Source organism: Macadamia integrifolia, unplaced genomic scaffold (genome assembly GCF_013358625.1).
Source record: "Macadamia integrifolia cultivar HAES 741 unplaced genomic scaffold, SCU_Mint_v3 scaffold1190, whole genome shotgun sequence".
Classification (NCBI taxonomy): domain Eukaryota; kingdom Viridiplantae; phylum Streptophyta; class Magnoliopsida; order Proteales; family Proteaceae; genus Macadamia; species Macadamia integrifolia.
In genome coordinates, this window is record NW_024868115.1 from 60,410 (window position 1) to 86,235 (window position 25,826).

Here is a 25,826-nt window from a genome sequence, read left to right on the forward strand (position 1 = left end):
CCCCCCCCCCCTCCCTCAAAAAGAAGAAAAAAAATGACACAGAATTGTTTTCTTCTGTGAAACAGCCAATAACAAGTTTTTCAACCATGCATCAAGCACAACAATTTCAGAGGAAAATTGGGGAGGAAAGTCACCTAAGCATCATATGGTAATCATCATGTTTCGAGGGTAATAATTCTTCCAAGATGAGTGATTGACGGAATGCATCAACTGCCTGTACCTCCTCTGCATCACGATCATCCTCAAAGGAAATAGACATAACTCTACTGTTCCTCCTACCTCTCTTCGTCAGAGAATGCCTGAACTTGGACGAGGCATTAATAGCTTTCTTTTTCAAAGACCCGATCTTATTCTTCCTGTCATCCTCAGAGTTTTCCATCTCTGGTTTTTCAAGACCTGCAAAAACAACGAAAAGTAAAGGCTTTTTGGACTTAGTGGAAACAATTTCTTACCAGACTTTGCTCCATATCAGTAAAAATATATAGTTAAATACTATGGATTTGGTTATTCAGTTACTTACAAGGTCTCAAGGAACGCTCAAGAGGTCCAGACATTACTTCACACATGGTTATTACTTGTGAGCTTGCTCCTGTGAGACAGCAGATGGCAGGAGAATCATGCACTCATATTAAAATAAGAGAATTGAAGGTCCCAAACACCAAATGCCTGCATCTTGCACCAGGTAAACAAACATCAAAATCCAAGATTATGTTTTAATTCATAAAAAGAAGTTCACAACTTGTATTTTCCCCAGCTAAAAAAATTGCATTTTCCCCACTTCCTTGTCAAAACCACATTTCATCTGCTATAGGAAGGGGAGGGTGGGAGAAGCAGTCACCAATTATCACATCAGACAAGAAAAAACCCCAAAACTCCAAGAAACCACACACATTGGTTTTAGTGGGTTTCAGATCATACACTAGTAGTCATAAAAACAGAAACAACCCAATTCAAAACCCATGGAGATCTCGGGATTTTCTGTTCTGCACTGCTGTCTACCACCGACAAAACAATCGAAAAAGTGGTATCACACAAAGAAATCCAGACATCAGATATATCCATAACTCAAAGAAAGAAAGAAAGAAAGAAAAAAATGCATTCATATCACCAGCCAAATGTTGAGCTAGAAACGCAGAGAAAGAGGGTGATGATCTTTATTTTCCCAGCAGTTCATGAATAAAAATCAAAGAATCTAAAACTAAAAAGATTGGTCATATTGGAGAGAGAATTGAAGTGCAAAATTGGGGAAAAGAAATTGGAGCTAAAATTCAAAACAAAATGTAGAAACTAATAATATCAACAAGAATAAAAATTTAATGAACAAGAAAATTATGAAAAAACGAAAGAGATATTATTTGGGTTCGGGCTGAAAACCAGAAATTGGAGCTAAAATTCATACGAAAACAGAAACAATAGAGAGAGAGAGAGAGAGAGGAGGGCGGTGTTCAGGAAAATTACCTCTGACAAAAAATGTCGAACTCTGGATAGGAGAAACTTATAAATCACCGAATAATTCTCTCAAGGGCCTAAGAAAACGGAGAACGGACAATGAGGACGACACGACGCTGAACCGACAACCATGAGAGAGAAAGAGACCGATTTCAATGGGTTAGAGAGAGAAAAACTTTTCATAATTTTTCTGTGTTTGTTTAACCTTTGTTGACGGAGTCATCTGCCATGTTCGTTCGAAGCTTTCTGTTCTAGATGGAGGAAGCGAAAGGGGAGCAAACTCCATTCAAATGTTAAACAGCCTTTCCCACCAACTTCAACTAATTCCACAATGAGTTTCCATTTTCCCGGCAAAATTTCACTATACTTACCAATCCATTTTATTAAGTTACTTCTCAGGATATTGCAATCTCGTCCACCGGATCAGCATTTTACAAACAACATTGATTTTGACCATTGATATCATTAATTCTATTTACCTATTAATTAATAATTACTAATTGAGAAAAATACTAGGCATGCTAAGGAAAAAAATCCCATTTGTCACGTTCATCAAGCTCTCTTATTGATTGAGCCGTTAACTCTAGAAAAATTGACGATATACTTAACTTAACAGCAAAAACATCTTCTACAGTGAATGTAGTGGTGCGGTGAGTATCGAATGGTTGAGAGGACCTCAGGACACGTACCCGAATGCTTTTAAACCATTCGATGCTCACCGTACCACCGCACTTACTACAAAGAATAATCGCTTATACCCATAATTATTAAATTCGGATTTTGGAATTATTCGGATGAAGAATTATTCGGATTAATTGGTCCATTAATTCACCGATTAGGTCAAAAAAGCGGAGATAATAAAATTTGAGTTTGGATTCATATTCGGGAATTATTCGTTTACAAAAATAAAAAGCGGACACAAAATTCGGATGTTATTTTTAATATTTACAATACTTGTTTTATATTATCTATCAATTATCATATGTACATAACATACAAATGATATAAAAAAAAAAAAAATTTTAAATTTAAAGATACAAATATTATATTTAGCTATTTTTATTTTTCTAAACTCATTTTCTATTACTCAAATAATTAAATTAGAGAAAAAGAGATTTAGCATAAATTCAGCTAAACCCACGTCACCCACCATGCATGTTCACCTTAAATACTAGAGAGAAAGTAATGACTGTAAAACTTAGTCAAACCAAAATGGGGTGAGAGATTTTTTTTTTTTTTTTTTTTCCAGAAGTGTGATAGACTACATCAAGAAGGATAAGCTTTGTTAGTTATTGTTAAAAAAAGAAAAAAAGCAACATTAGGATAATAAATGCATTATAATTACATTATTTTCTAAAAGTTTATTGACTTATTAAAGGTACTTTTTTTTTTTTTTACATGGGATAAAATTTGGTTCGGTCAATTTATTCATGAATTTTTTAAAAGTTTATAAAATTTGAGAATTTTTTATTTGATTCGGATTTGGACATAATTATTCATAAAATTTGGTAAAATTTTGTTCGACCTCGAATAATTCGAAGAATTTAATAACTAAGCTTATACCTAACCTCCTCTCTTAATAATTACACGCTTTTCTCATCGTTATTATATTTATTCATTAGGATCCATGGTGTGGGCAGCCATATTCTTTTTTTCTTTTCTATTTTGGGAAGGGGGTGGCGGGTCAAGGTCAAATAATTCATTAATTTTTGTTTTAGAAAAATGTTTGTCTCCATACAAGGGTTATAAGAACTCATTAATGAGTATCACAAAACGGTATTCTAAATTGAAGATTTGAAGGACATAAAGTTAAGACACATAGATGCTAGTCTGGCATTTCTGATAACGTTTTTTCTTAATGGAAATCCATTCATCTATTCGTGTCTCCCCCAAAAAAGAATTCAATCCTTCATGAACAATAAAAAAGAATGAAAAGAATTGAAGGGAGGTGGTGCTCTGGACAACACGTTTATCATAGTGACATATTATTTATAAGCAACAATTTTTTTTTTTTTTTTCAAAGATCAACACAAATATTTAACATAGGATAAGTTGTATGGGAAATTGCTGCCATGTTTACATATAAATTTTAGATGAAATGAGTAGGCTAATTGACAAAAGTAAAGTTTCAAAAATCTAATAAAAAAATATAAGGACTAAATACATAGGAGGGTATATGATTGGATTTAATACTAACATTTTATGTACAATCATTCCAAATCATTTATTGTATATAAATTATCAAATTTGCGGCATATTTTTTCCACACTTAATGGTGCAAATAAGTATGTACTCAAAAGGTTTTCTCTTGATTGTACATATGTAGTGGAACTTTTTTTTCTAAATAAAAAATAACTTGAAAAGCAGTGTGGCTCCTATGCCTAAACATCGGAGAGGTTAAAATAATCGCCCCACCCCCGTAAAGGGTATAAATCATACCTCCGTTAATGCTTTCACACTTACTCCCCCGGGCCATTGCACCTATATAGTCTTTTAGGGAGCCCTATCCATTTTTTAAATTATTAGCATAACGTTTTATTTTCTAGCATGAGTGAAAGGAATCGCACCACTAGAATATCATAATTACTAATTCCCTTTATATGAAATAAAGATCATCTCTAATGCGCTAAACATTCAGTGCAATTTTTAACGGTTGGAAAGACTTAGACATGCACCCCAATGTTGGATGCTCAGCACATTTTGGATAGGAGCTAGGCTCTCCAAAATAAATGCCCTAGGCATTGTTTATAAATGCCAAAGATATTCTGTTATCGTCATCACCTAGTCCAAATTGTTATGCTACGCATATATTATTAAAGAAAACGACAAGCACATGATTGCAATATATTATTCTCTCTTATTTTATTTCTCATTCAATGATGTTGGTCCCTTTAAATGAGTCAATACCTATTAAAGCTCATTGTATGATACAAATATAAAAAAAAAAACTAATAAGTGGTTGAGTCTTGGCACAATAGTTGAGTAGTGCTATTGTAAATTGTTGCTTGCGGATTCAAAATTTAGACTGCGTTAGGTAATCATTCAGTTACAGAAACAATGCATTGTGTTAAAAATATATTTTTTAGTATTTGTCTCAAAATATCATTTTAAAACAAAAAAATAGTGTTTAGTGAATCTGTTTAAAATATGATTATCCTAATTGTTCAATCTTTTTGTATTTGGAATGAAACCAATTTTGTATTTATAACGTTTTTTTTTGTTTGTTCTCCTTTTTCGTTTCAAAAAAGCCGAAAAACAATAAATCGACAGCAAACGCTTTATTCCGTTTCTATCTTAGCCAATGAGATGTGAGAAGCCATAGGCAGAGCCAGCCTTATTTTCAACGGAAGCTCGAAGACGATGAAGAGGAGGACCGAGTAACCATACCATGTATTATTCGGGTCTTAAACTGTAACGAAAGGGTCGGGTCCTTAAACCCTGCGTATCTCTGCCTAATTCCTATATGTAAGAAACCACAGCGAAGCGAAATGGTTAGGACAGTAGCGCCGCAACAACACTCGTAAACCCTTTGGTCCCTGCAACTGCTTTCTGCTTTGGTTCTTGCGGAATCTCGCCTTCTGGAGTTCGATTTGTTCGACAATGGCGGCTGCTCCTTCTGCCAGTCACTCTCCTTCGATTCCAAAAGGTATACAGTACCGTTCAAATCATGTAATCTCGAAACCTTCAGTTACCTTCAGATATTATACTCGGTCACTTACAGTAAGGTCGGCCGTGTCGGAGAACCGTACTACTATCACCGCCAAGCCAAAGGAGAAGAAATTCCAGCACTGTTTCAGCAAGTCTGCTGATGGGTTTCTCTACTGTGAGGGCATGAACGTTCAAGATATTGTGGATTCGGTGGAGAAGAGGCCGTTTTACCTCTATAGTAAGCCCCAAATTACACGAAACGTTGAAGCGTATCAGGAAGCGCTGCAAGGCTTGAGATCGATTATCGGTTATGCCATCAAAGCCAATAATAACCTGAAAATTCTTGAGCATTTGAGACGATTGGGCTGCGGTGCTGTGCTAGTTAGCGGGAATGAGCTGAAATTGGCGCTTCGCGCAGGCTTTGATCCAGCAAGGTGAAAAGCTTCTTTGGTTTTTACTTTATTTTTTTATGTTAACCAACCATAGGATAGTGTTCATCTGAACTTAAACAATTAAAATTGAATTTTAACTGTTTTTGGCCATTGTTGAGTGACTGGGTTCTCACTGGGCGGATCCAGAAATACGTTTGGCCCTATTCCCCCCCCCCCTCCCTCCCCTCCCCTCCCCTCCCCATTTTCGTACCTAATTTTAGTTTCAAATGGAAAAGGACATTGTCTGAGAGGGCAACAAAATTGCTGGGATTCCCTTTCTTCCCACCCTTCTCATTCTTAATTACGCACTGGTTCTCGTAATTAAGAACCAGCTCGAATTGGGATCGGCCTCGTCTGATTCCAATCCAAATCAGCTGATTCAAATGATCTGATTCCAATTTTTGAATCCGTGGGTGGCATTTAATTACTAATGCCGTTGATGGTATATAATGAGAGATTGGAATAATTAATTTAATTTTACTCAAGTTTATAGTAGCTTTTGCCAAAGCTCCTTGGGTAAGTTCAGGATGCAGAAACTATGTCGCTGGGGCTACATTTTAACATCTTGAGGTGCCCGAAGATTGTGTGCTCTCACTCCCTCCTCTTCTCTCCCTCTCTCTCCCCCACCCCTTGGTTGTTGTAGTGTTATTTTTAGCCTTGTGCAAGAGGACTTTAATAGAGAACTCTTGTCTGTTATATGATAAGAGATTTGAAGGTCGAGTTCTTGGCTTGCATTTTGAGCCAGATGCTCCTCAAATTTCACATCTGTGCAAAATTGGTCATTCTTGTTTTTCCAGGTCTTCCCAGCTCTGCTGGTTTGTTCTCAAATTGACAGGTACAATGATCCTCTAATGTTCCATAAAGAAGGGGGAGGAAGGGAGAGGGCTTGGGGTTAAGGACTCTTTTGCCTTTTATTTTTCTGTTTTTCTTCAAGATTCTTGTTTAATATTGATGAAAAGAGAACTTTAAAATAAGGAGTGGTGAGTTAGTACCTAATCCAGCCCAATAGCTTGATCTTTCCCTTTATATTTCAGCCTTCTGTTTGTTCAATCGGTGACCATTTTATCAGTAGGTTGATTTTTCAACCACGTGGCTAAATGTTTTTGTGCTGGAACTTACCTTATGATTAGGTAGTGATGTGGACATATCCTTAAAAGTTGAGCTCCAAATAGGTTTTTTCATGCAAATATTTTGTCATCAAGGAATGACTCCCTGATGGTCCCCAAGGGAAATTGGCTCTCAAATGCCCATTAGGAAACTCCATTGAAAATTCTATTCCTGTTAATCTTGGTTATAGTGGTTAAAAGGTTCTGTGTGATGCACTTTCTTTGAATGACCCAAGATAGATTGGATGGTATTGGATTAAATAAATATTGGATATCCGGACATTCGCTGAAATATGTTGGTCAGGCCTGTGAGTAGACACATAGGAAATTTTGGTGATTGCAACTTAATATTTACCAAAATTTTTTTGGCAAGTCCTTAAGAATTCACACAGAGAGCTCTTTTTTCCACCAACTACTCTCCTGTGGATGTAATTTCTCCCATTGATATTTTGAAACTCAGGTGCATATTTAATGGTAATGGGAAGCTCTTGGAGGACCTTGTGCTGGCTGCCCAAGCAGAAGTTTTTGTTAATGTGGACAGTGAATTTGATTTGGAAAATATTGTGTTAGCGGCTAGAACTGCTGGAAAGAAGGTCAATGTGTTGCTTCGGATCAATCCTGATGTTGATCCTCAGGTGCATTCATCATCACACATTTACTGCATTATTCTTTTATCTAGGTGGCATAGTTCATCTTGAAAACTGAATCCAGAACTAATATAGATTACTTTAAGAACCTCTTTAAGTGAATCTACTTGTTCAGAACGGAAGAGCTTGATGGACTTCTCAAACTTTACTTTTTAGTGATTTGTGTTGGGCTCTTTATCAAGTCTTTCTGGAGCTTTTGAACAATGGGGATCAAACTAAGCTTGCTCTGTGATTGCTGGAGACCTGTTATTAATTTTTTAAATTGAGTAAGTAGTGTTAGTAATTGCATCCTAGATCTCAATTTTTTTTTTTTTAATTTTTAAAATTTCCTTAGGTTCATCCTTACGTTGCTACGGGGAATAAAAACTCCAAATTTGGTATTAGAAATGAGAAGCTGCAATGGTTTCTGGATGCTGTGAAGGCACATCCTTTGGAGCTGAAGCTGGTGGGTGTCCATTGCCATCTTGGATCTACCATTACCAAGGTAAATTAATGATTTTGGTCTCTTTTGTTTTTAATATATGTTATTATTTATTTTTCTGCTACCATTTAATTTTAGTCATCCACATATTTTGAAATCTATTGACATTGTGAGTTTCAGTTGTGTAATGTTTTGTTTTTGAACTTGCTTTACATAACAATCGTCTGAAATCCGAAAACTTGTTTGTTTTCTAGGGAAATTTAGGGGGAAAATATTTAGCTACTGTTTTTGTTTTTTGTAATCTACCTATGTAGGGCAGAAATCTATTTAAATTATGAACATTCATTTTTCTTTTTCCTTTTCTGTCAGAGGTATTGGCAGCTACCTACATGGCTGCAGCAAACTCCTATAATCATTTTCCTATCCTTCTCAGATTGTGGGAATAAATATCTTACCCTAGGGCGATTCAAACCATAGTGTTTCAATCCCAAAAAATTTCCTGCTGTGATTGAAATCAACAATCAGGTTGGGTTCTTCTAGTTCTGCCAGGTCCTGTTTCAGACAATTGTTGTTAAACTTATAGCTGATTTCTGGAATCATTGTTGGTTGATCTTAAGAGGGTTAGGTAGTAGGAACCTATATTTGAAATCTTACCTTGTTAAAGAGTTGAACTGAGAGAGTTCTCTCCATTGAAATCAAAGCAGGTCATCGCTGGTTAAATTCCCCATGGTGAAGTTGAAGATGAACAGTTCCTTAAATTATAAATAAGGACTGAACTCATCATAATTGCACAAAAGCCCCTATCTTCTAACTTTAGTTCTCTCTTAATTATACTTCATTTTAAATACCAGAAGACTCCTTTTCTAGTTCTTTCTACAGTTTAGTCCCTGGGTCCTTTATTTCTTCCAAAGGGTCTTGAACTGTGCTATGAATTTAAAATTTTGCCACTATCCATATATTTGAGTTTCTGTCTTTCTGAGTGGACCTATAGCAACCCAAAAGTAGGGTTTTGGAACCTGGGGTTCATTGCACTTCAGCCAAATCCATTTTTTGCCAATATCATTTCTTGATTAGCACAACACAACTATCTTGTTCTTCTTTCTTCTTTCTTTCTTTCTTTTTTTTTTTTTTTTTTTTTGGCCACTTATAAGTTCCAACAATTGCATTGGCTTCTATTTCTATCCTTGCTACTCTTATCATTCATTCAGCATTCATGTCCCAGCTTTGCTCCTATCCATGTATAAACTCAAGTAATTCAACTATGCCTTTTCCCCAACTAAATGGACCAGCTACATAAATTCTGTTTAATGCATATTTATTTTTAAATCTAAGGCATCCTTATCTTTTCATACTAATTCTTCCCAGGTAATCTTCAGCCTATCTTTGTTCTTTTAGCTCTTCTAATCTGCGAACTATTACTCCTCCTTATTGGTGCATTCCATGGCCTCCACTTAGACTTATCACCTATTGTGGCACAATACTAAATCACCTTTGATGTGTTAATTTCATTTTTTTAATGGTTCTCTTTTTTGGTTTTGCCACACATCCACCTCAACATCCTCATCTTAGCTACATTTGTTTTATTTATGTTTTGTTTCTTTGTTGCCCAATACTTGGTCCATACAACATAACTGGTCTTATGGGTGTTCTATACTATTGTCCTTTGAGGCTTTGACTTTTAGTTGACTGTTTTGATCACATAAAACTCCAAAAGCACTCCTCTATTGTGTTCACCTTGCTTTAATTCTCTGAGCAACATCTTTCCCAGTTTCCCTTTCTTTATTACGATGGAGAGCCTAAATATAATAAACTCTCACTTTGGGGAATCTACCTTATCATCAATGCTTACCAAACCATTTTCACTATGGTTTATCTTCCTCTTATCGATCCTAACCAAACCATTTTCACTCCTATTTTACCAAAGTTGCACCATTTGTTCGTAGAGTTTTTTTTTTTTTTTGGAGAATTAATAATAAATGCATTAGAAGAAGGGGAGGGAAAATACAAGCCCAATAAGGGAACCAAAGTCCAAGGAAGACAGCAACTAAGGCCAAGTGGGCTTGAGGAGTGAGGCCCAAATGGACAAAACAAAAGCCAAAGGCCAACAACTTAAAAAAAACAAGAACCCAGAAGCCCAAATAGGAGGAGGGGCAAAAGGGGAAATGGAGATAGGGCTCCACCAAACCCTAGCACCAAGTCTCAACATAACAACTTCTAGCCGTCAAGATGTGAATCGGAGTTCCGGAAGAAAAGGCAGTCACAATGGCGGGCGCGGGCCTTGCAGAGGGCCACGGCCAAGGGGAAGATGGCCTCGCAGAAGAGACAGCCGCAAAGGGGGAGGGCACCAGCCTTTCGGAGGGTGACGGCGAGGCGGCTGTTGGCCGAGCATGACGCCAACCTTGTGGGATGGAGCCATGCAAAGAGCTTGCCAAAACCCCCGAGACAATGATTCGATTAGGGAGAAATGTGAGAGACGTTCGATTTGCCATGAGAGAGCATGGCTAGGTCGCCGGCACAAAGCATACTAGACCAAGCAGGCCCAACGATCGTAGGTGAAGGGGGAAGAGGACCAACAAGCCAAACCAGAAGCAGGGAGGGAAGAAGAACAACAACAGGTCCAGCTAGTCGGCGAAGGAGGGGGGAGAGGAACCAACGAGCCATTCCGGGAGTAGGGAGGGAGAAGAACAGTTATTAGTCTAGCGATCATCGGCGAAGGGAGCAGGTCGGAGAGAAGAGCCAGCGATCCAAACCGTGAGCAGGTCAGAGCAGCAGATGGATGGCAATAGAACCAAACTCGAACAAACCCAGTGAATGCCGGCGGAAGAAGGAGCCAACGGTTGATCTTGGCAAACCATCACCGGATCAGGATCAAGACGGGAGAGTTTGTTCGTAGAGTTATTTACTCGATCACAGACATTTCTGGAACACCTCTAATAGAGGGGCAAATAGTCAATTTTGAAAGAACTTATTGTCAACCTCTTTCAGATATGAATCTATCTGATTCAGAAGGGATTGCATCAGTATCTCAATTTCAATTCAAACATGGTTTTGATTCACACTCTGTGTTCTGAGAAAAATTTACCATCCGAAAACATATATACATTTTTAGTTTGGCTTATTTTAAAACCTTTTGAATTCAAAGCATTCCTCTATGTTTCTAGCTTGGCTTTTATTATCTCCGCACTTCTTTTCAGCCACCAAAACTATATCATCAGCATGAAAATGTGTAATGAGAAATTTTATATATAATGCAACAATCAGCTGGAAAGGATTCAATATTTAGAATTTTGCTTGTGATTTTTGGTTTTATAGTCTGCGGAAATTTGTTTAACTGGTTATTGGATATTACTTGAGTTTACATCTCTCTCCTTGATCCAGAGAGATGCACATTCTCCCTTTCTTCTTGGTCTTGTGTGCTTTTCATCTTTTGTCATCTGCATCTACATTGTTCTGCACATGTGTGGATTTCTAGGTTTCATTTATGCCTTTGTGCTGTTTCTCAGTTTGAATATATTTCAGGTGGACATATTCAGGGATGCTGCAATCCTTATGGTGGGCTTCATTGATCAAATCCGAGCCCAAGGCTTTGAAATTGAATACCTTAACATTGGAGGTGGTCTCGGAATAGATTATCGCCACGCTGGTGCTGTCCTTCCATCACCCATGGATCTCATCAACACTGTAAGCCCCATCATTTCTTCTTCTCTAATGTAACATGTGAAAAGTGTATATATATGAAAATTAACCAACAAGATTGTAAACCTACTTTTTTGCCTTTTTATTTTTTTTTTTCACGTAAAAACTGCATGAAATGACTTTCAAATTTTTGAAAACCCTTTTTTACTCTTATATTTAATAACGTTTAGGAATAAGACAAGGGGTAATTAGAAAAAAAGTTACAACTTCTTTGTTCACCACTTTGGTAACAAGAAGTTGTTCCCATATATATATATATATATATATCTATGTACCCTATAAAAGGACGTACCGGTGTTTTTTGGAAAACTTTACCATCTGACCCAACTGCCCCCGTTTACTACTTAAATTACGACTAATGCCCCCATTTAAAATTTCTCCATATTTAAATCTCTCCATAATTATTTTAAAAAAAATTCCTCGCTCATCCTCTCACTATCCATAATTATCTCTCTCCCCTAAACATGGAGGAGAAAAATTCTCTCCCTCCCACTATCAATAATTAATCAAGGAATCAAACATCGTACTAGATCTCTCCATATTTAAATCTCTCCATAATTATTTAAAAAAAAAATTCTCACTCATCCTCTCACTATCCATAGTTATCTCTCTCTTTCTCTTCCCTAAACGAGGAGGAGAAAAATTCTCTCCCTCCCACTATCCATAATTAATCAAGGAATCAAACTTTACCAATTTAAATCTCTCCATAATTATTTTGTGTTTTTTGGCAAACTTTACCATCTGACCCAACTGCCCCCATTTACTATTTAAATTATGACTAATGCCCCCATTTAACATCTCTCCATATTTAAATCTCTATAATTATTTTTAAAAAAATCCTCGCTCATCCTCTCACTATCCATAATTATTTCTCTCTCTCTCTCTCTCTCTCTCTCTTCCATAAACATGGAGAAAAATTCTCTCCCTCCCACTATCCATAATTAATCAAGGAATCAAACTTTACCAATTTAAATCTCTTCATAATTATTTTATTTAAAAAAAATTCTTACTCATCCTCTCACTATGCATAATTATCTCTCTCTCTCTCTCTCTCTTCCCTAAACGTGGAGGAGAAAAATTCTCTCCCTCCCCACTATCCATAATTAACTCTTTTTCTCCCTCTCTCTCTTCCCTAAACGTGAAGTAATAATTAGGAATCAAAGAATTCTTCCCTACAATTATAATATGCCCCCCATTTACTATTTAAATTTCGATTTTTTTGGCAAACATTACCAATTTAATTCTCTCCATAATTATTTTATTTAAAAAAAAAAAAATCTTATTCATCCTCTCACTATCCATAATTATCTCTCTCCCTCTCTTCCCTAAACGTGGAGGAGAGAAATTCTCCCCCTCACCACTATCCATAACTTCAAACTTAGCAAAATGTTGCCCATTTGTAACACCCATAGTCTCTCACCTTCTGAAATAATTACCAAATTCTCTCATTCACTCCTCTCTCAAAGTCACGACTCTCATTCACTCCAAATTCTCTCATTCACTCCTCTCTTGAAACGTCTTTAAATTAATCACTATAGAGATCCTCAATGGTCACCTAGGATGAATTGGGTCAGATGGTAAAGTTTACTAAAAAACATAAAATAATTATGGAGAGATTTAAATTGGTAAAGTTTGATTCCTTGATTAATTATGGATAGTGGGAGGGAGAGAATTTTTCTTTTCCATGTTTAGGGAAGAGAGAGAGAGAGAGAGAGATAATTATGGATAGTGAGAGGATGAGTGAGAATTTTTTTTTTAAATAATTATGGAGAGATTTAGTACGATGTTTGATTCCTTGATTAATTATGGATAGTGGGACGGAGAGAATTTTTCTCCTCCACGTTTAAGGGAGAGAGAGAGAGAGAGAGAGAGAGAGAGAGAGAGAGAGAGAGAGAGAGAGAGAGATAATTATGGATAGTGAGGATTTTTTTTTAAAATAATTATGGAGAGATTTAAATATGGAGAGATGTTAAATGGTAGCATTAGTTGTAATTTTAGTAGTAAATGGGGGCAGTTGGGTCAGATGGTAAAGTTTGCAAAAAAACACTAGTACGTCCTTTTATAGGGTACATAGATAGGGAAGTTGTTCTGTGTCTAGGAGTGTGGCCTATGCCAGAGCTTCCAATGTCTTGGAGTTGTGTAACTGATTTTTTTTTTTTTTTTTTTGGAGTGGGTTGGTGTGGGGGGAAGTGCTGACCCTAATTTAATTGGTAGAAGGCTTATTTGAGTTTAGTTTATTACACGACAATGGTAATAAGTAGATATTTGGGAGAAAAACTCCTGGTGAATAATTATTGCGTTTTCCTAATGAGCAGTTCTAACTTTTCATGTTCCTGGTTGTTGTAGGTCCGGGAGCTGGTTCTTTCTCATAACCTTAATCTCATCATTGAACCTGGGAGGTCGCTTATTGCCAACACTTGTTGCCTTGTTAACCGAGTGATTGGGGTCAAAACAAATGGGACGAAAAATTTTATTGTTATTGATGGAAGCATGGCTGAACTTATACGACCAAGTCTTTACGATGCTTATCAAGTAAGTAGATACTTTATTGCCAATGTGATTTTGTAGTTGTGCTTCATCCAACTCTATTAGTTTGTACGTGTGGGAAGGACTCACTGTGAAAGGTCTGAGATCACGTGGAGGCTTTGCACTTGTAGAATTTCAAGTAATGATCTACACCCCTCCATTAATGTTTGTTGAATGGCCGACCTCCGAATCGCTTACCGTCTTTCAGTGGTATCAGAGCCTCCCTACCGATGGGGGGCTTTCAATTGTTTTAATCGTGAATTGCATTGCATTTGATCCAAGACCACTAAGCGCAATTGGGCACCTATATGATTGCTTTCTTCTTGGGGAAGTTCCATCTCTCTTTTCCCATATCCAACTAGAAGCAATTAAATAAAGAAAGTCAGTTTACGCTTCAACTGAGTTTCACCATTATAGTACATTGGTAAGATACATTAAAACAGTGGATGGCATCTGGCAGCTGGTAGGTTACCAAGTTGAATGGTGAAGTGGCAATCAATACTAACTTTCATGAACGTTTCATTACAGCAAGGACAACGAATGGCTTGGGCCTTATATCCAATTTGGAAGTCATATTTAATAGCTTTCCCTCCTAAATCCTGCTTCTTGTAATTTACAATATCAATGAGCTGAGAGAATTAGGAACTCCTGCATTCTCCACTCTGTGGCAGGTCCTCTGGTACCATTGCTTGATTGTCCTTGAATTATTGGACTGTTTTTTACCTTGACTCCCTTGGAGTTCTGTATTCTACAAAAAAATGACTCTAAATTAAGGTCTTTATTCATTAAATTGTATCAGATATTGATACTCCCTGGATTGGGTTGCTTTTAGATTGGTATTGATCAAGTGAACTTGTTGGCCATTTGTTATAGCACATAGAGTTGGTTTCTCCCCCACAGCCTGATGCAGAGATTTCCACATTTGATGTGGTAGGCCCTGTCTGTGAGTCTGCAGATTTCTTGGGAAAGGACAGAGAGCTCCCTACTCCTGCTAAGGTAACATTTCATGATTTTTAATTGTATTTTTCTCCCACGGTTTGTTGCTCACCAGAAGCTTTTATTTCTGTAGGGAACTGGTCTCGTAGTTCATGATGCAGGAGCATATTGCATGAGCATGGCATCAACTTACAACCTCAAGATGCGACCACCTGAGTATTGGGTACTCTCTCTCTCTCTCTCTTGGGGGGCCCTAGTACCTTTGTTTCTATTATGATGTTTTGTGGGTGAACCACCTGAGTGGTTATGTGGTATTTTGTTCCAAGTTTTTCAATGGTCTATTGTTTTATTAATAGTATTCCTTTCTGCTCATTTGCCTGAAAGTATAAAAAATTTATTATGATGTTTTGAGGTACACACATTTGGGGAAATAAAAGACCCAATTGGTGAACTTGTTCTTGCTGATGGAACTCTTTCTTCCTCGGCCATTCTTCTTAATAAAGCTAATCCTTTGCAAACTTTCGGAAGGATTTTTTTTTTTTTTGGGGGGGGGGGGGGTTTGTGGGGGATGAGAGATACTCATGACTAACTATGCAACAACTTCCAAGTCTTGACACCCTTCTGTTACATCCGACCTGTGACATGACCAGAATTTTCCTCCATCTAGTCTGTGTGTAGCCCTTTGAGTTAGTAGACTGAAGGAGCAGGCTGATTTTAGTCCTGAAAAAGCACCTTTCAAAGGACAAACATAATCTGTGTATCCAAAAACAGATAAAGGTGTGTGTGTGGGGGGGGGGGTAACATGAACCCTTGGTTGTAGCTATCCTTCTAGGTTTGAGATTTTTCATAGGGAGCTCCATCAGAGTTGAGCTTGACATGGACAGGTAGGGATGATCCTCTTCAGTTCTCTGCTGAATTGCAATGTAAGATTCCTCTTAAATTTTTTATCACCCCAAAAAGAAAACTTTAACATTCCACTCCTCCCATGTGGTCCAAGAAGTGGCTATGAGAATTAAGAACACTGCTTGGTAGGAGCTTTCCCTTCTTCCTGAAAGAACCATCCTGCCAAAGGCCCAATACCACATCAACAATACATGGTAGGCCCCATATGCTTTTGATTAGTTTTTTTGTATTTTATGATTAATAATTTGTATTCATACAGCTTGTATGGCTAGTATTTCTTTATATACCACATAATGTATAGAATTCTAAATGTGTAATAATTCTGAATGACATTTTCCTCCTATAAATGCTTCAGCAAAGTAATGCATGCCATATCTTTTTGACTTGGGAGTCAACTTGTAGACTTGACCGAACTGATTTGACTCAACAGTTCTAAGAATCGGAATTGGATTGGTGGAATTGGTCGAGCTCGATCTTGGTTCCTGCCAGTCCAGAGCGGCCGTTCCTTGCTGGATTTCTAGGGTTCAGGTTAATTCCTGACTGATTCTGACCAATTCCCGCTGAATCGGAAGGGGTATTAACTGAGGCCGGATTACTTTGCCGATTCCACATATTTGAACCTTGCTCTACTCCCTGGCATTGGGGGTCTAGAATAGACATGTTGGCTCCCTCCTATGTAAGAGCTGCCGAGTCAATATTGACTCAGGCGACTCACATTATTCGGATCAAGTCACCTGAGTTATACAAGACAAATGAAATGACTCTCATTAAAATGTATTTCACAATCGACACTAATGAGGCTTGAACCCAAGCATTTGTTTACTATTGTGCCAACGTTTATATATTCAGGGAAGTGGTTCTTCGTCCAACATTGCTTTGTTTGCCAATGCTTGCTGTGTCTGCCACACTCCTGCGACAAAGTTCTTTTTTCTCTATTTTTTTTTAGTATATTGTTAAATTTCATATTTATTTGTGAAAGTCAATTTTTTTAATAATAAAGTGTGACCTGGCTAACTTGAGCCCTGGACACTGCTGCACCTATTACAAAAGCAAAAATAAGCCTTAGTGCCCGCTAAAGCACTGAACGTTATATCATTCTCGCCACACAATTTAACATAAGAAGAAGCTCCTTCCCTATACATGGCTCTTTCAACTCGACTCCTGAGGTCCCCGAGTCCAGTAAAAAATCCGAGTTGGCAAGCTATGATGCCTGGTCCAGCTTTTTTGCTCTTTTGAAATTTTCGTCGTATGACCATACAAAATTCCTGATATGATCTTCATGCTTTATAAATCCACGTTTGGCCTCTCTCTTTCTCTCTCTCACTTTTTATGTGTATGTGTTTGTGTGTGTCTGCTTCAGGAATGATTCACCAGCTTATGTATTGTAGGTTGAAGAAGATGGTTCTGTGGCCAAAATTCGGCATGCAGAGACATTTGAGGACCATTTGAGATACTTTGAGGGGCTCTGAAAAGATGTTTTTGCTCATCAACCATAGATGGGGTCTGTGGTAAGGTTCTTGAGCTTGCTCTTTTGAAGTATGCATGGTGTGCTTGTTTCCATGCATGTATTGCAATGTAGTGTAGCTGAATGTTCTGTTGTCTATTAGATTTTATTACTTGAATTCAGCTTCTTTGTTATGCATTGCATCAGCTGAACATTCAGTTCATTGAATATGTCCAGTGACTAGTTTTATTTTTTATTTTTTAGGGGTAGTGGTGTGGTGTGGTGTGGTGGGGTGGGGTGGGGTGGGGCATGATTTTAAAACTCAGGATCAGTCTTAACTGATACTGATACTGATACTGATCCACGATCGGATGGGTTCACCCCCTTTTTTTGTATTTTGGACCATTTTACCCTTTCTACCTTGTGGATTGGTATTGGCTGACCGATCTGATCCGGACTAACTTGACCAATCTGATCTGATTTTTAAAACCATGTTGTTTGGGGGGGGGGATTGATAAAATAAGATCATGTGGGGCTCTCGCTTTTTGTGAGAGAGCATGGGAAGAATCCACACACGGACAATGTGTGGATCTTTTCCCTTTCTTTTTTATCTTTTTGTTAGGAATTCGGTTTTCACTTTATTGCACAAAGCTTAGTTTTCACTTATCAAAATACCCAGCCAGCTTTTGAAAATTTCCTAACTGTTCAATACGAAGATGTTTATTACTATATTACCCAATAATTCATCTTTTACATATGGGAACTTTTGCTTACATGCATTTTGGAAAGGTCTGCTCCTGTTTATCGAAAAAAAAGGTTAAGGTCCGAATATATTGAGTGATAATCTTGAGCATATGTCATTTGTGGGAGAAGCTTCCGATTGCATATAGGGGATCTACACCGGTGACTGAAGTGAGGATGCCCCGGTGTTCATTTATGCAGACAAGCCGATGGATCTGAATAAATGATTCAACAGAAAGTTTCCTCCATCTGTGGAGGAGGGTTCATCCACCTATTTAGAGTCATTATTATTCTGTGATGGTATCTTTCCATCATTTTTGATATTATCAGAAGGCACCTAAAAAAGAGATTCTTTGTTCACTTTGGGTTGGGGGAAGCAGTCTCCTAAACCATGTGTCAAATTTCAGCCTTAAAACACTTACCATGGATGACTCAAGTGGATGCCCACCAAGTAGGTTGCCAGCACAACTCAAGCTATCGGTATTGCCGGTACCAATATGATACAATACCAATATCATAGTGGTGGTACCGATACGATACAATACGATGATGCCTAAGCCCGTTTTGGTATCATTCCAAAAAAACGTTTCTATTGTTTTTATTTTGTTTCAATGGAACGAAAAAACGAAAAAACGCAAAAACCTGTTTGGCAACCTTATAGTGTGTTTCAGTTTTTTTGAAACAAAAATTGGGAAAAAAACGAATTGAAGGTCAAAATACGAAACGACAATTTGTTGTTCCGTTCGTGTAGTTTCGTTCCAAACTTGTTGAAAATAAAACAATTTCCAAATTTCGTTCCGACAAAATCCACAACAGGCCCAATCACTTTTCTTTTCTCCCCTTTCTCCCCTTTCACCTTCTCGCACACAGGAGAACGCTCAACCTAGGGCAAACGATAAATCGGGTAATCTTCTCGTTCTTTTTCTTCTCTGTTTTTCATTTTCATTCTTCTTCTTCTTCTTTGCTCTTCTCTATTTTGCACAGACCCTAAAATTTTTTGGATTTTTTACAAAACAAAAGGCTCTTGTATTGGTCTTCTCAAGGGGGAACTCTGCTGCTCATCTCTGCTCGTCGATCACGTCTGGAAGTCCTTCCTCCTCGTTCCCTTTCCCTGATCGTTGCTTCCTTGCTTCTCACGGCCTCGCCTTTGCTCTCAGCTCGAAATCAGGTCGCCGCCCACATATCTTTGCTCTTCCTCGTTGTCTGGTCGAACTATAGACTCAGATCTGTGAAGACTCAGTCTGGTTGAACTATTGAAGCCACAAACATGTATACGCAGAGAAGGAGAAGATAACGGTAATCTTTGTAAGAGCCTCAAAGGGAATTGAAGGGTGGAATTAGTTCAGGTAAATTAACTAATCCAACTAATCTTGGCAACCATTCAAACTTTCAAATCTCATTTTGTTATCGCCTCCAATTTTCATTCTCTATTTGGGTATTTGGGTTTTGGCTACTATTAGTTGAAGAGTTGATCCCATGTAAGATATCAAATCTTCATGTTCAATTTTCATGTCTAAGAAACTCAATGATAAGCTCCAACAGAGGCATTTCTGTGGGGTTACTGTTGGCTTGATTAGCACCATTGACAGACAAGATGATGATGAAGAAAGAATAAATTTAAAAAAATAAAGAATCTCTATCTCTCTCTATCTTTCTTCCTTGTGTGTGTTTCATGATCAGTTATGTTATGGAAGTCAACTGGGTAGCACTGCAGTTGCCTTCACTTGTTACTTTCTCTTTCTAAAGATTGACTAAAAGGGGTGATCCTTTTTTTTTTTTTTTTCCTCCATCGCCGCTTGAAGATGGGACCTTGGCCCTTGTGATTTGGGAAAAGGACGGAGTACGTAACCACTTCAGATATGACTGAAGAAGCCTGAAGGTCAAGGGTGATGAAGTGTTCTCAGGTGTGAGTTCGGTGACCTTCTAGATTGGATTTGTTAGATTTATGGATCTGTCAATCTCTGTGTTTATTTTGGATTTGTTAGATCTATCAAGGGTGATGAAGTGTTCTCTGTTGATTCCTCATTGAGTCGAATTTATACACTTTAATGAGGTGGGTAATTCTCATTAGTTGATGATAAAAAAAAATTCCATTCAGACCAAAAATTTCATATAGATATTCTAGAAAGGAAAATTTTGTGCCCTGTTTCAGAATTTTCGTTAGTTTTTTTTTGAGATTCAATTGCTAACCCAAGGCATTGCAATAGTCTTGCAGAGTCGGTTTCAATATATTTGCTTCTTGTGATGTAGCAAAGCCAAAAAGTTATAATATCTTCCAATCTTTAGCCCATAATATGAAAGGTGTGAAAAGATTTGTGTTCTAAAAGAAATTTATCTTGAATTAGCTAGTCTGTTGGTCACATAAGCAGATTGATTTGGAGATATGGTCTTTGAGAGGATTTGCTTCATTCTGTTGACTAAAAGCTTGGCTATGATTTTATGGACATAAGACAATGGTATTGATCATCAAATTGAATCCTCTTGATCAGATTTTGGACTTAAAACAAATAACAGAATGGTTAATCTGTTTAGAAGAGCAGCCATCATGAAAGAAAAAAAAAATCCTTTCTACTTCATGTACTAGTCTACAACCTCTGAAGCAAGAGCGTGACAACAGCTTCTGTAAAATTACCCTTAAAAGTAAAAGACATCAGGGTCTTAGGGAGGAATTGGGTTTGAGTCGCTACTCACAAATCAAACTGAAAATTCAGATTTCAGATCTAACAACTCAATTCAATCTTATTCTTATTAGAAATACCCTGTTGATCTAGGAAACCTTACTTCAGCTTCAAGGAACAAACCACTGTAACAGACCCGGTTCAGCCCTGCCCTATTCCGATATGTTGTTGACCAGATGCAAAGATATGAACCAAACGGGGTTTGCATTTTGGAAGAGTTCAAAAGCTTGTTTATAAATTTGACTTTCATTTACAAATGTTTGGACAAAAACATAACTAAAATTTCATTTGTTCAGATAAGATATATGCTCTTTGAGTTGGGGAATTTCACATCTGGTTTTCAGAAAAGAGCACTAAAACTAAGGAAATAGAGCATGTGAACTGAAAAATGTAGTATTTTGTCCCTGCAATTATTGATGTTTTCTCATCCTTTGGCTCATCTTGTTGAAGCAGCACTTTTTTATTACTCCTTAAGTTTGTTGTTGTTAGGATTTTGGTAGTACCTCAATATTGAATCCTTTAGCTGGATGGATGCCAGATTGGAAGATCTTTGTGTTATGTTGCTTATATTATTTTTTGATATAGGCTGATAATCGTGGATGTGGTATGTTTGTATGGTTGAAAGATGAAATAGATATCTCTACCATACAACATACATTATGTTCAGAAAGCTCAACATCAACATCATCCACACCCCCGTCCACTTCAAACGAGTGCATGAAAGGATATCTGGAATGGATACTTAAAGGATTAGATGACCAAACAAATAAGATGATAGACATCCACCATGCATTCAATTCTTTAGACTTGGACAAAAAGTGAAATTTTGAGAAATTATGTAATAATTAACTTGGACAAGGCATTGTTAATTATGTACTTTATTCGTTCTTTTGAAACCATTTTTTTTTATTTGGTATGTAATACTTTATTGTCCGAAAGAATTAGTAATTTTTAAATCTATTTTAATGTTATTTTTGTAATTATTGACTTAAAAAGGTTTTGAAACAAACATTACCAAACTGCAGAACTGTCATTTTTCTATGTTGAAACTGTTTTAGAAACAGATCCACCAAATAGTCGTAAACCGTTTAAAAACGGTATTTCGACATAGAAATTGAAATTTTCGTTTTTAACACGAAATAGAGTTTCTGGAACAAAAACAATACCAAACGGAGCCTAAGACTTTGGGTGGGTGGTGATCGACAAACCAGGTTGGTAGAGTGATTCAATAGCGTTTAACTGAAAGTGTTTGGCACAATAAAGTGAAAAAGTATCCGAGGGTATTTTTGTAATTTAAATTGTATGATAAATTTATTCATAATTGAATCCCCCAACTTCCTTAAACAAACTATTTAACCCTTTGTCCTGTTCTCCCAGCAACTTAATTTGATAGCAGTGAGGTAATAAAAGGACAACGACGGGCTATGACGTCAATAATGCGGAGAACCTAACTTAGGAAAGGAAGTTAGGGAGTGAAGGAGGACACACCGACACAACTATTGTTGTCGCGGCCACGCGAAGCTGCGGCTTCGGCGTGTGGGTTTGGGTAATTGGATTTGGCATTTGGCCTCATTTAGAACGGGCTCTTCAATTGACAAGTGGACGTTTGCGATGGAGTGTGGACAAGGATGTGAGGCGATGGAGAGACAAGTGACATTTATGGGTCATTGACGAATTCGCTTTACCTCCTTTTCAGGCGGAGATGACAGCTATTGGTAAGGAAAAGATGGAAGGAAAGAAGGGAAAAATGGTGTTAGATAAAGATGGAAAGAACAAGGAAAAGGATAGGCTTTGACGTTTGAAGCGTATAAAGATGGAAACAAGAAGGAAAAGGATAGGCTTTGAAGTTTGAAGCGTCAGCCGTGGGGCGTGGGTAAGCTCGACGTGCGGGATAGGGTTTTAAAAATTAGGTTCGGATTGGCCGCAGCTAGATCCTAATTCTTTTCCGTTCGATCCTTGTATAGAAATTGTGGTTAAGGCATTAAATCCCAAATCTGGTTTATCAAATCTTTGTATTAATACTAGGGTTAGTCATTAAAATAGGGTTGGAATTCTTTCCTGAGCGCTGATTACTCAGGTTTTGTCTATAGCTATAATACGTGTTTAGTGGTGATTCAATGACTCTTAGCGTGATGTCTTTGTTCTGATTAGTAGAAGTACACGTTGAAACATGGTTTAGACACATTGGTTTAGACATGTGTCGATTATTAAAATAGTTATGAGTCAACCTGTGTAATCAATGCTCAAGAGAAAAGTCTGATCATTAAAACACTGGTTCTTAGGTTGATCTAATCTGATTCTAAAGCGGATCTATATCCAAGATCACGACTGATTTAGATCCCATTCCTGTGTTTCCAAACCTTGGTGGAGAAAGAAAAATCCCATTGACATTGGTTATTTGACCATACGATACTCTCATTTTAATTGTACATGATAAAAAAAAAAAAAAAGCATAAAGGCACTCTTTGATAATGTTTCTGTTGTTTCTGTCGTTTTTGAAAACAAAAATGATTTTTTTGGTGTTTGATAAATCTATTTCTTGAAATATTTTTTGCAGAAATAATGTTATTAAAAATCCCAATAGTATCATCGGATGCCCAAAAGGGAGAGAGGGTTCGGTTGCCTCTTTTTATGTTTAAATAGTTGAGAGATTTATCGGGCACAACAACCATTTTTTCTCTCAAATTTATTTCTAGAAACGACGAAACAAAGTTGTTTTTAGAATTGTAAATATGCATAAATTTTGATTTATGTTTCTAGAAACAACTGAAATAGATTTACTTTATCAAACACTTTTTAGGCTATTTCTCTTATAGAAACGAAACATTGTCAAATGATGCCAACATCTCAATGATGTATAAATTCTTTTTTCACTTTTGGTGAAAACAAATTAGTTCTTAAAAATTATGCTCTCATTAGGTTCTACAACTTGAAGTGTCTATTAACACTTGCACAAACTCTGTACAAAGTGGCAACGATGCCAAAATCTCAATCATGTATAAATTCTTTCTTTCACTTTTGGTGAAAAACAAATTAGTTCTTAAAAATAATGCCTTCCTTAGGTTCTAAAACTTGAAGTGTCTATTAACACTCTTTACCCAAAAAAAAAAAAATGTCTATTAATACTTGGCACAAACTCTGTACAAAGTGGCAACTGGGCCTTTCCAAATTTCGTATCCTAGCCTCCTAGGTAGTGTTGCTCCTTTGGAGTAGCTCAATCGTCCAAATTATCCTCTTCAAATGAAAATTTAAAAAATTTAAATTTTCATGTGTATATTCCCCAAATTTCAAAGGGCACAAGAAGAAGAGAGACAAAGTAATAGATTAATCTAATAAGAGATTGTAGATTTGTTATAACGCCCTTAGCTTCAATTGACGGGTTCCGTTGAACTTATGATATAGTGAATAACGAATGTCATCATTAATTCTATTTTTTATTATTAAATACTTTTTTTATGAGAATATATTTAAAATACTTTTAAAAAACTTTTTTTTAAAGGATTTTAACCCGCATATTAAAGAAATCTCTTTTCACATTGTGTGAATGAAAACTCAATTCTTTTCAAAATTAATTTTTAATTCGCATCCTAATCAAAACTATTGCTATAACTCCACGGTAAGGATAATAAGATACCTAATAATAATAATAATAATAATCCAATCTTTTTCTTTAAATAAAAGATGATTTGACATTTTGATTCAACTTATATGTCATCATTAATTCTGATTCCCGTCATGAAAGATTTGAAATATTTTTGACGAAAAATAATAAAATAAAGGTTTGAAATATTTTTTTTCTCATTCCAATCAATGGTTTTAGCTTTTGACCGATAATTAAAAGGTTCTCTTCTCACCGTGGGTGAAGGGAAATTTAATCATTTTAAAAATTATTTTTTAATTCACATCTTGATGGGAAGTTTTATCGTAACTCCCCTTCTATGAATAATAGAATATCTAACAATATTTTTCTGATGTATTTATTTTTTTTCCTATCTCCCCTCTAATCGTGTCTTTAGTTTTGATGGCCTTATCATTTTGGGGATGCAGCGGCCGACCCAAATTTCACCATTAGTCTATCTAAGTTTGTAGTCAAAAGTGGTATGGTTTGCAAATGAAATTGAGATTGTCTAGTGATCTATCCTACCATATGATGTTAGGTGGTCAATCCTAATATCTGTCACATGATAGATCATTAGGGCTTAATTTTTGTGTACAAGTGGGAACCATGATTCCTTGACTCTATTAATTGACTTAGTGAGAATTGACCACGTGGCAATATCATACTTTAAAGGTTCATTGTATTTTAGAAAATAAATGAAAGGCTAAAATTACAAGGGAGATATTCCAATTGTGGAGATAAATCATTGAGTTGCATGTGTTATAAAATTTGACATTGACCAATCTATACCATGCTGATTAGTTTTATCAAATCAATCATTTTTAGATGAGATTTAAAGTAATCAGTGCATAAAAGCTTTCATAAATGAAACCATCACAAAAAAAAATTCATAACACATCTCTCTCTCAGAGTGTCTTTACACTTATGGTCACCTGCACAACATGTGAGGTGTCAATACTTGTTTCACATTCTGCCATTTAAAAGATAAAGAAAGAAATACACAGAAATAAAAACGAACATGTGTTGGCATATCACTTGCAAGTACTGATGATGATCCATTCTTCCCTTCCAACGGGCTGCAGTGATGGCTCCAATAAATTTCTATTAATAAAAAAAAAAAATTATATGTACCATTCCCTAAAAAATCCCATATGACATCTCTGAAAGTCACTTTTTCCTAAAATTACACATACCACCACTCTTACTTTACTAAATTTATAAAAGATTAATCCATTTTGTTAGTTGAGTTCTGTTATTTGATGATGTCAGCTAGTTAAACTTATGTAAATGGTCAAACTATCTTTGAGGAAAGGTAAAATACGATAAGTTACACCTTCCTTCAATAAACCCCCAAATTGCCAAGCTTAGGGCTCCAAACTCTTCGTTCCAACACAAGAAATTCTCCTCCAGAGGCCAAATTGCTAAGTGACGACCTGCAAGGTAAACTCAAGCTTTCTCCGATCAGAGTAATAAAAAGTCTCCAATTTTTTTTTCTATTTATATGAATTTTATTTAAAAAATAAAAAATAACAAATCTACGAAGGGTTTAGTATTCATTTCCTCCAAACCTTGTTTGTGCAG

At 36.6% G+C, this 25,826-nt stretch overlaps 2 protein-coding genes across 8 annotated transcripts in view; one reads left to right on the plus strand and one right to left on the minus strand.

Moving 5' to 3' along the window:
* The window catches only part of LOC122063089 (phosphatidylinositol/phosphatidylcholine transfer protein SFH12-like), a 6,808-nt gene extending 5,023 nt beyond the window's left edge, over nt 1-1,785 (minus strand). For 3 of the 4 annotated variants that reach the window (XM_042626751.1, XM_042626750.1, XM_042626748.1), the window contains exons 1-3: nt 1,459-1,785; nt 521-666; nt 135-396 (exon numbers count right to left, since the gene is read on the minus strand). In XM_042626751.1, coding sequence (XP_042482685.1) covers nt 135-396; nt 521-566 — 308 coding nt within the window. In that variant the 5' untranslated portion in view covers nt 567-666; nt 1,459-1,785. The remainder of the gene's footprint in view (nt 1-134; nt 397-520; nt 667-1,458) is intronic. The other variant, XM_042626749.1, reaches the window with a different exon arrangement.
* A 3,025-nt stretch (nt 1,786-4,810) lies between these two features.
* On the plus strand, nt 4,811-22,698 carry LOC122063091 (diaminopimelate decarboxylase 2, chloroplastic-like). 4 transcript variants are annotated; one of them, XM_042626755.1, is made up of 9 exons: nt 4,811-5,531; nt 7,095-7,269; nt 7,616-7,765; nt 11,222-11,383; nt 13,745-13,930; nt 14,798-14,920; nt 14,994-15,083; nt 17,152-17,271; nt 22,323-22,698. In XM_042626755.1, exons 1-8 carry the CDS (start codon nt 5,050-5,052, stop codon nt 17,230-17,232), a joined length of 1,449 nt encoding a protein of 482 aa, XP_042482689.1. In that variant the 5' UTR covers nt 4,811-5,049; the 3' UTR covers nt 17,233-17,271; nt 22,323-22,698. The 4 variants fall into 4 exon arrangements, with proteins under 4 accessions (XP_042482689.1, XP_042482686.1, XP_042482688.1 ...); XM_042626752.1 differs by lacking the exon at nt 22,323-22,698 and adding an exon at nt 21,212-21,606; XM_042626754.1 differs by lacking the exon at nt 22,323-22,698 and adding an exon at nt 21,252-21,606.
* The last annotated feature ends 3,128 nt before the right edge of the window (nt 22,699-25,826 follow it).

Coding starts and splice junctions, on each gene's coding strand:
- LOC122063091 (XM_042626755.1), top strand. CDS start 5,050: ATGGCGGCTGCTCCTTCTGCCAGTCACTCTCCTTCGATTCCAAAAGGT. Junction 5,532..7,094: donor GCAGGCTTTGATCCAGCAAG/GTGAAAAGCTTC, acceptor TTTGAAACTCAG/GTGCATATTTAATGGTAATG. Junction 11,384..13,744: donor CCATGGATCTCATCAACACT/GTAAGCCCCATC, acceptor TGGTTGTTGTAG/GTCCGGGAGCTGGTTCTTTC.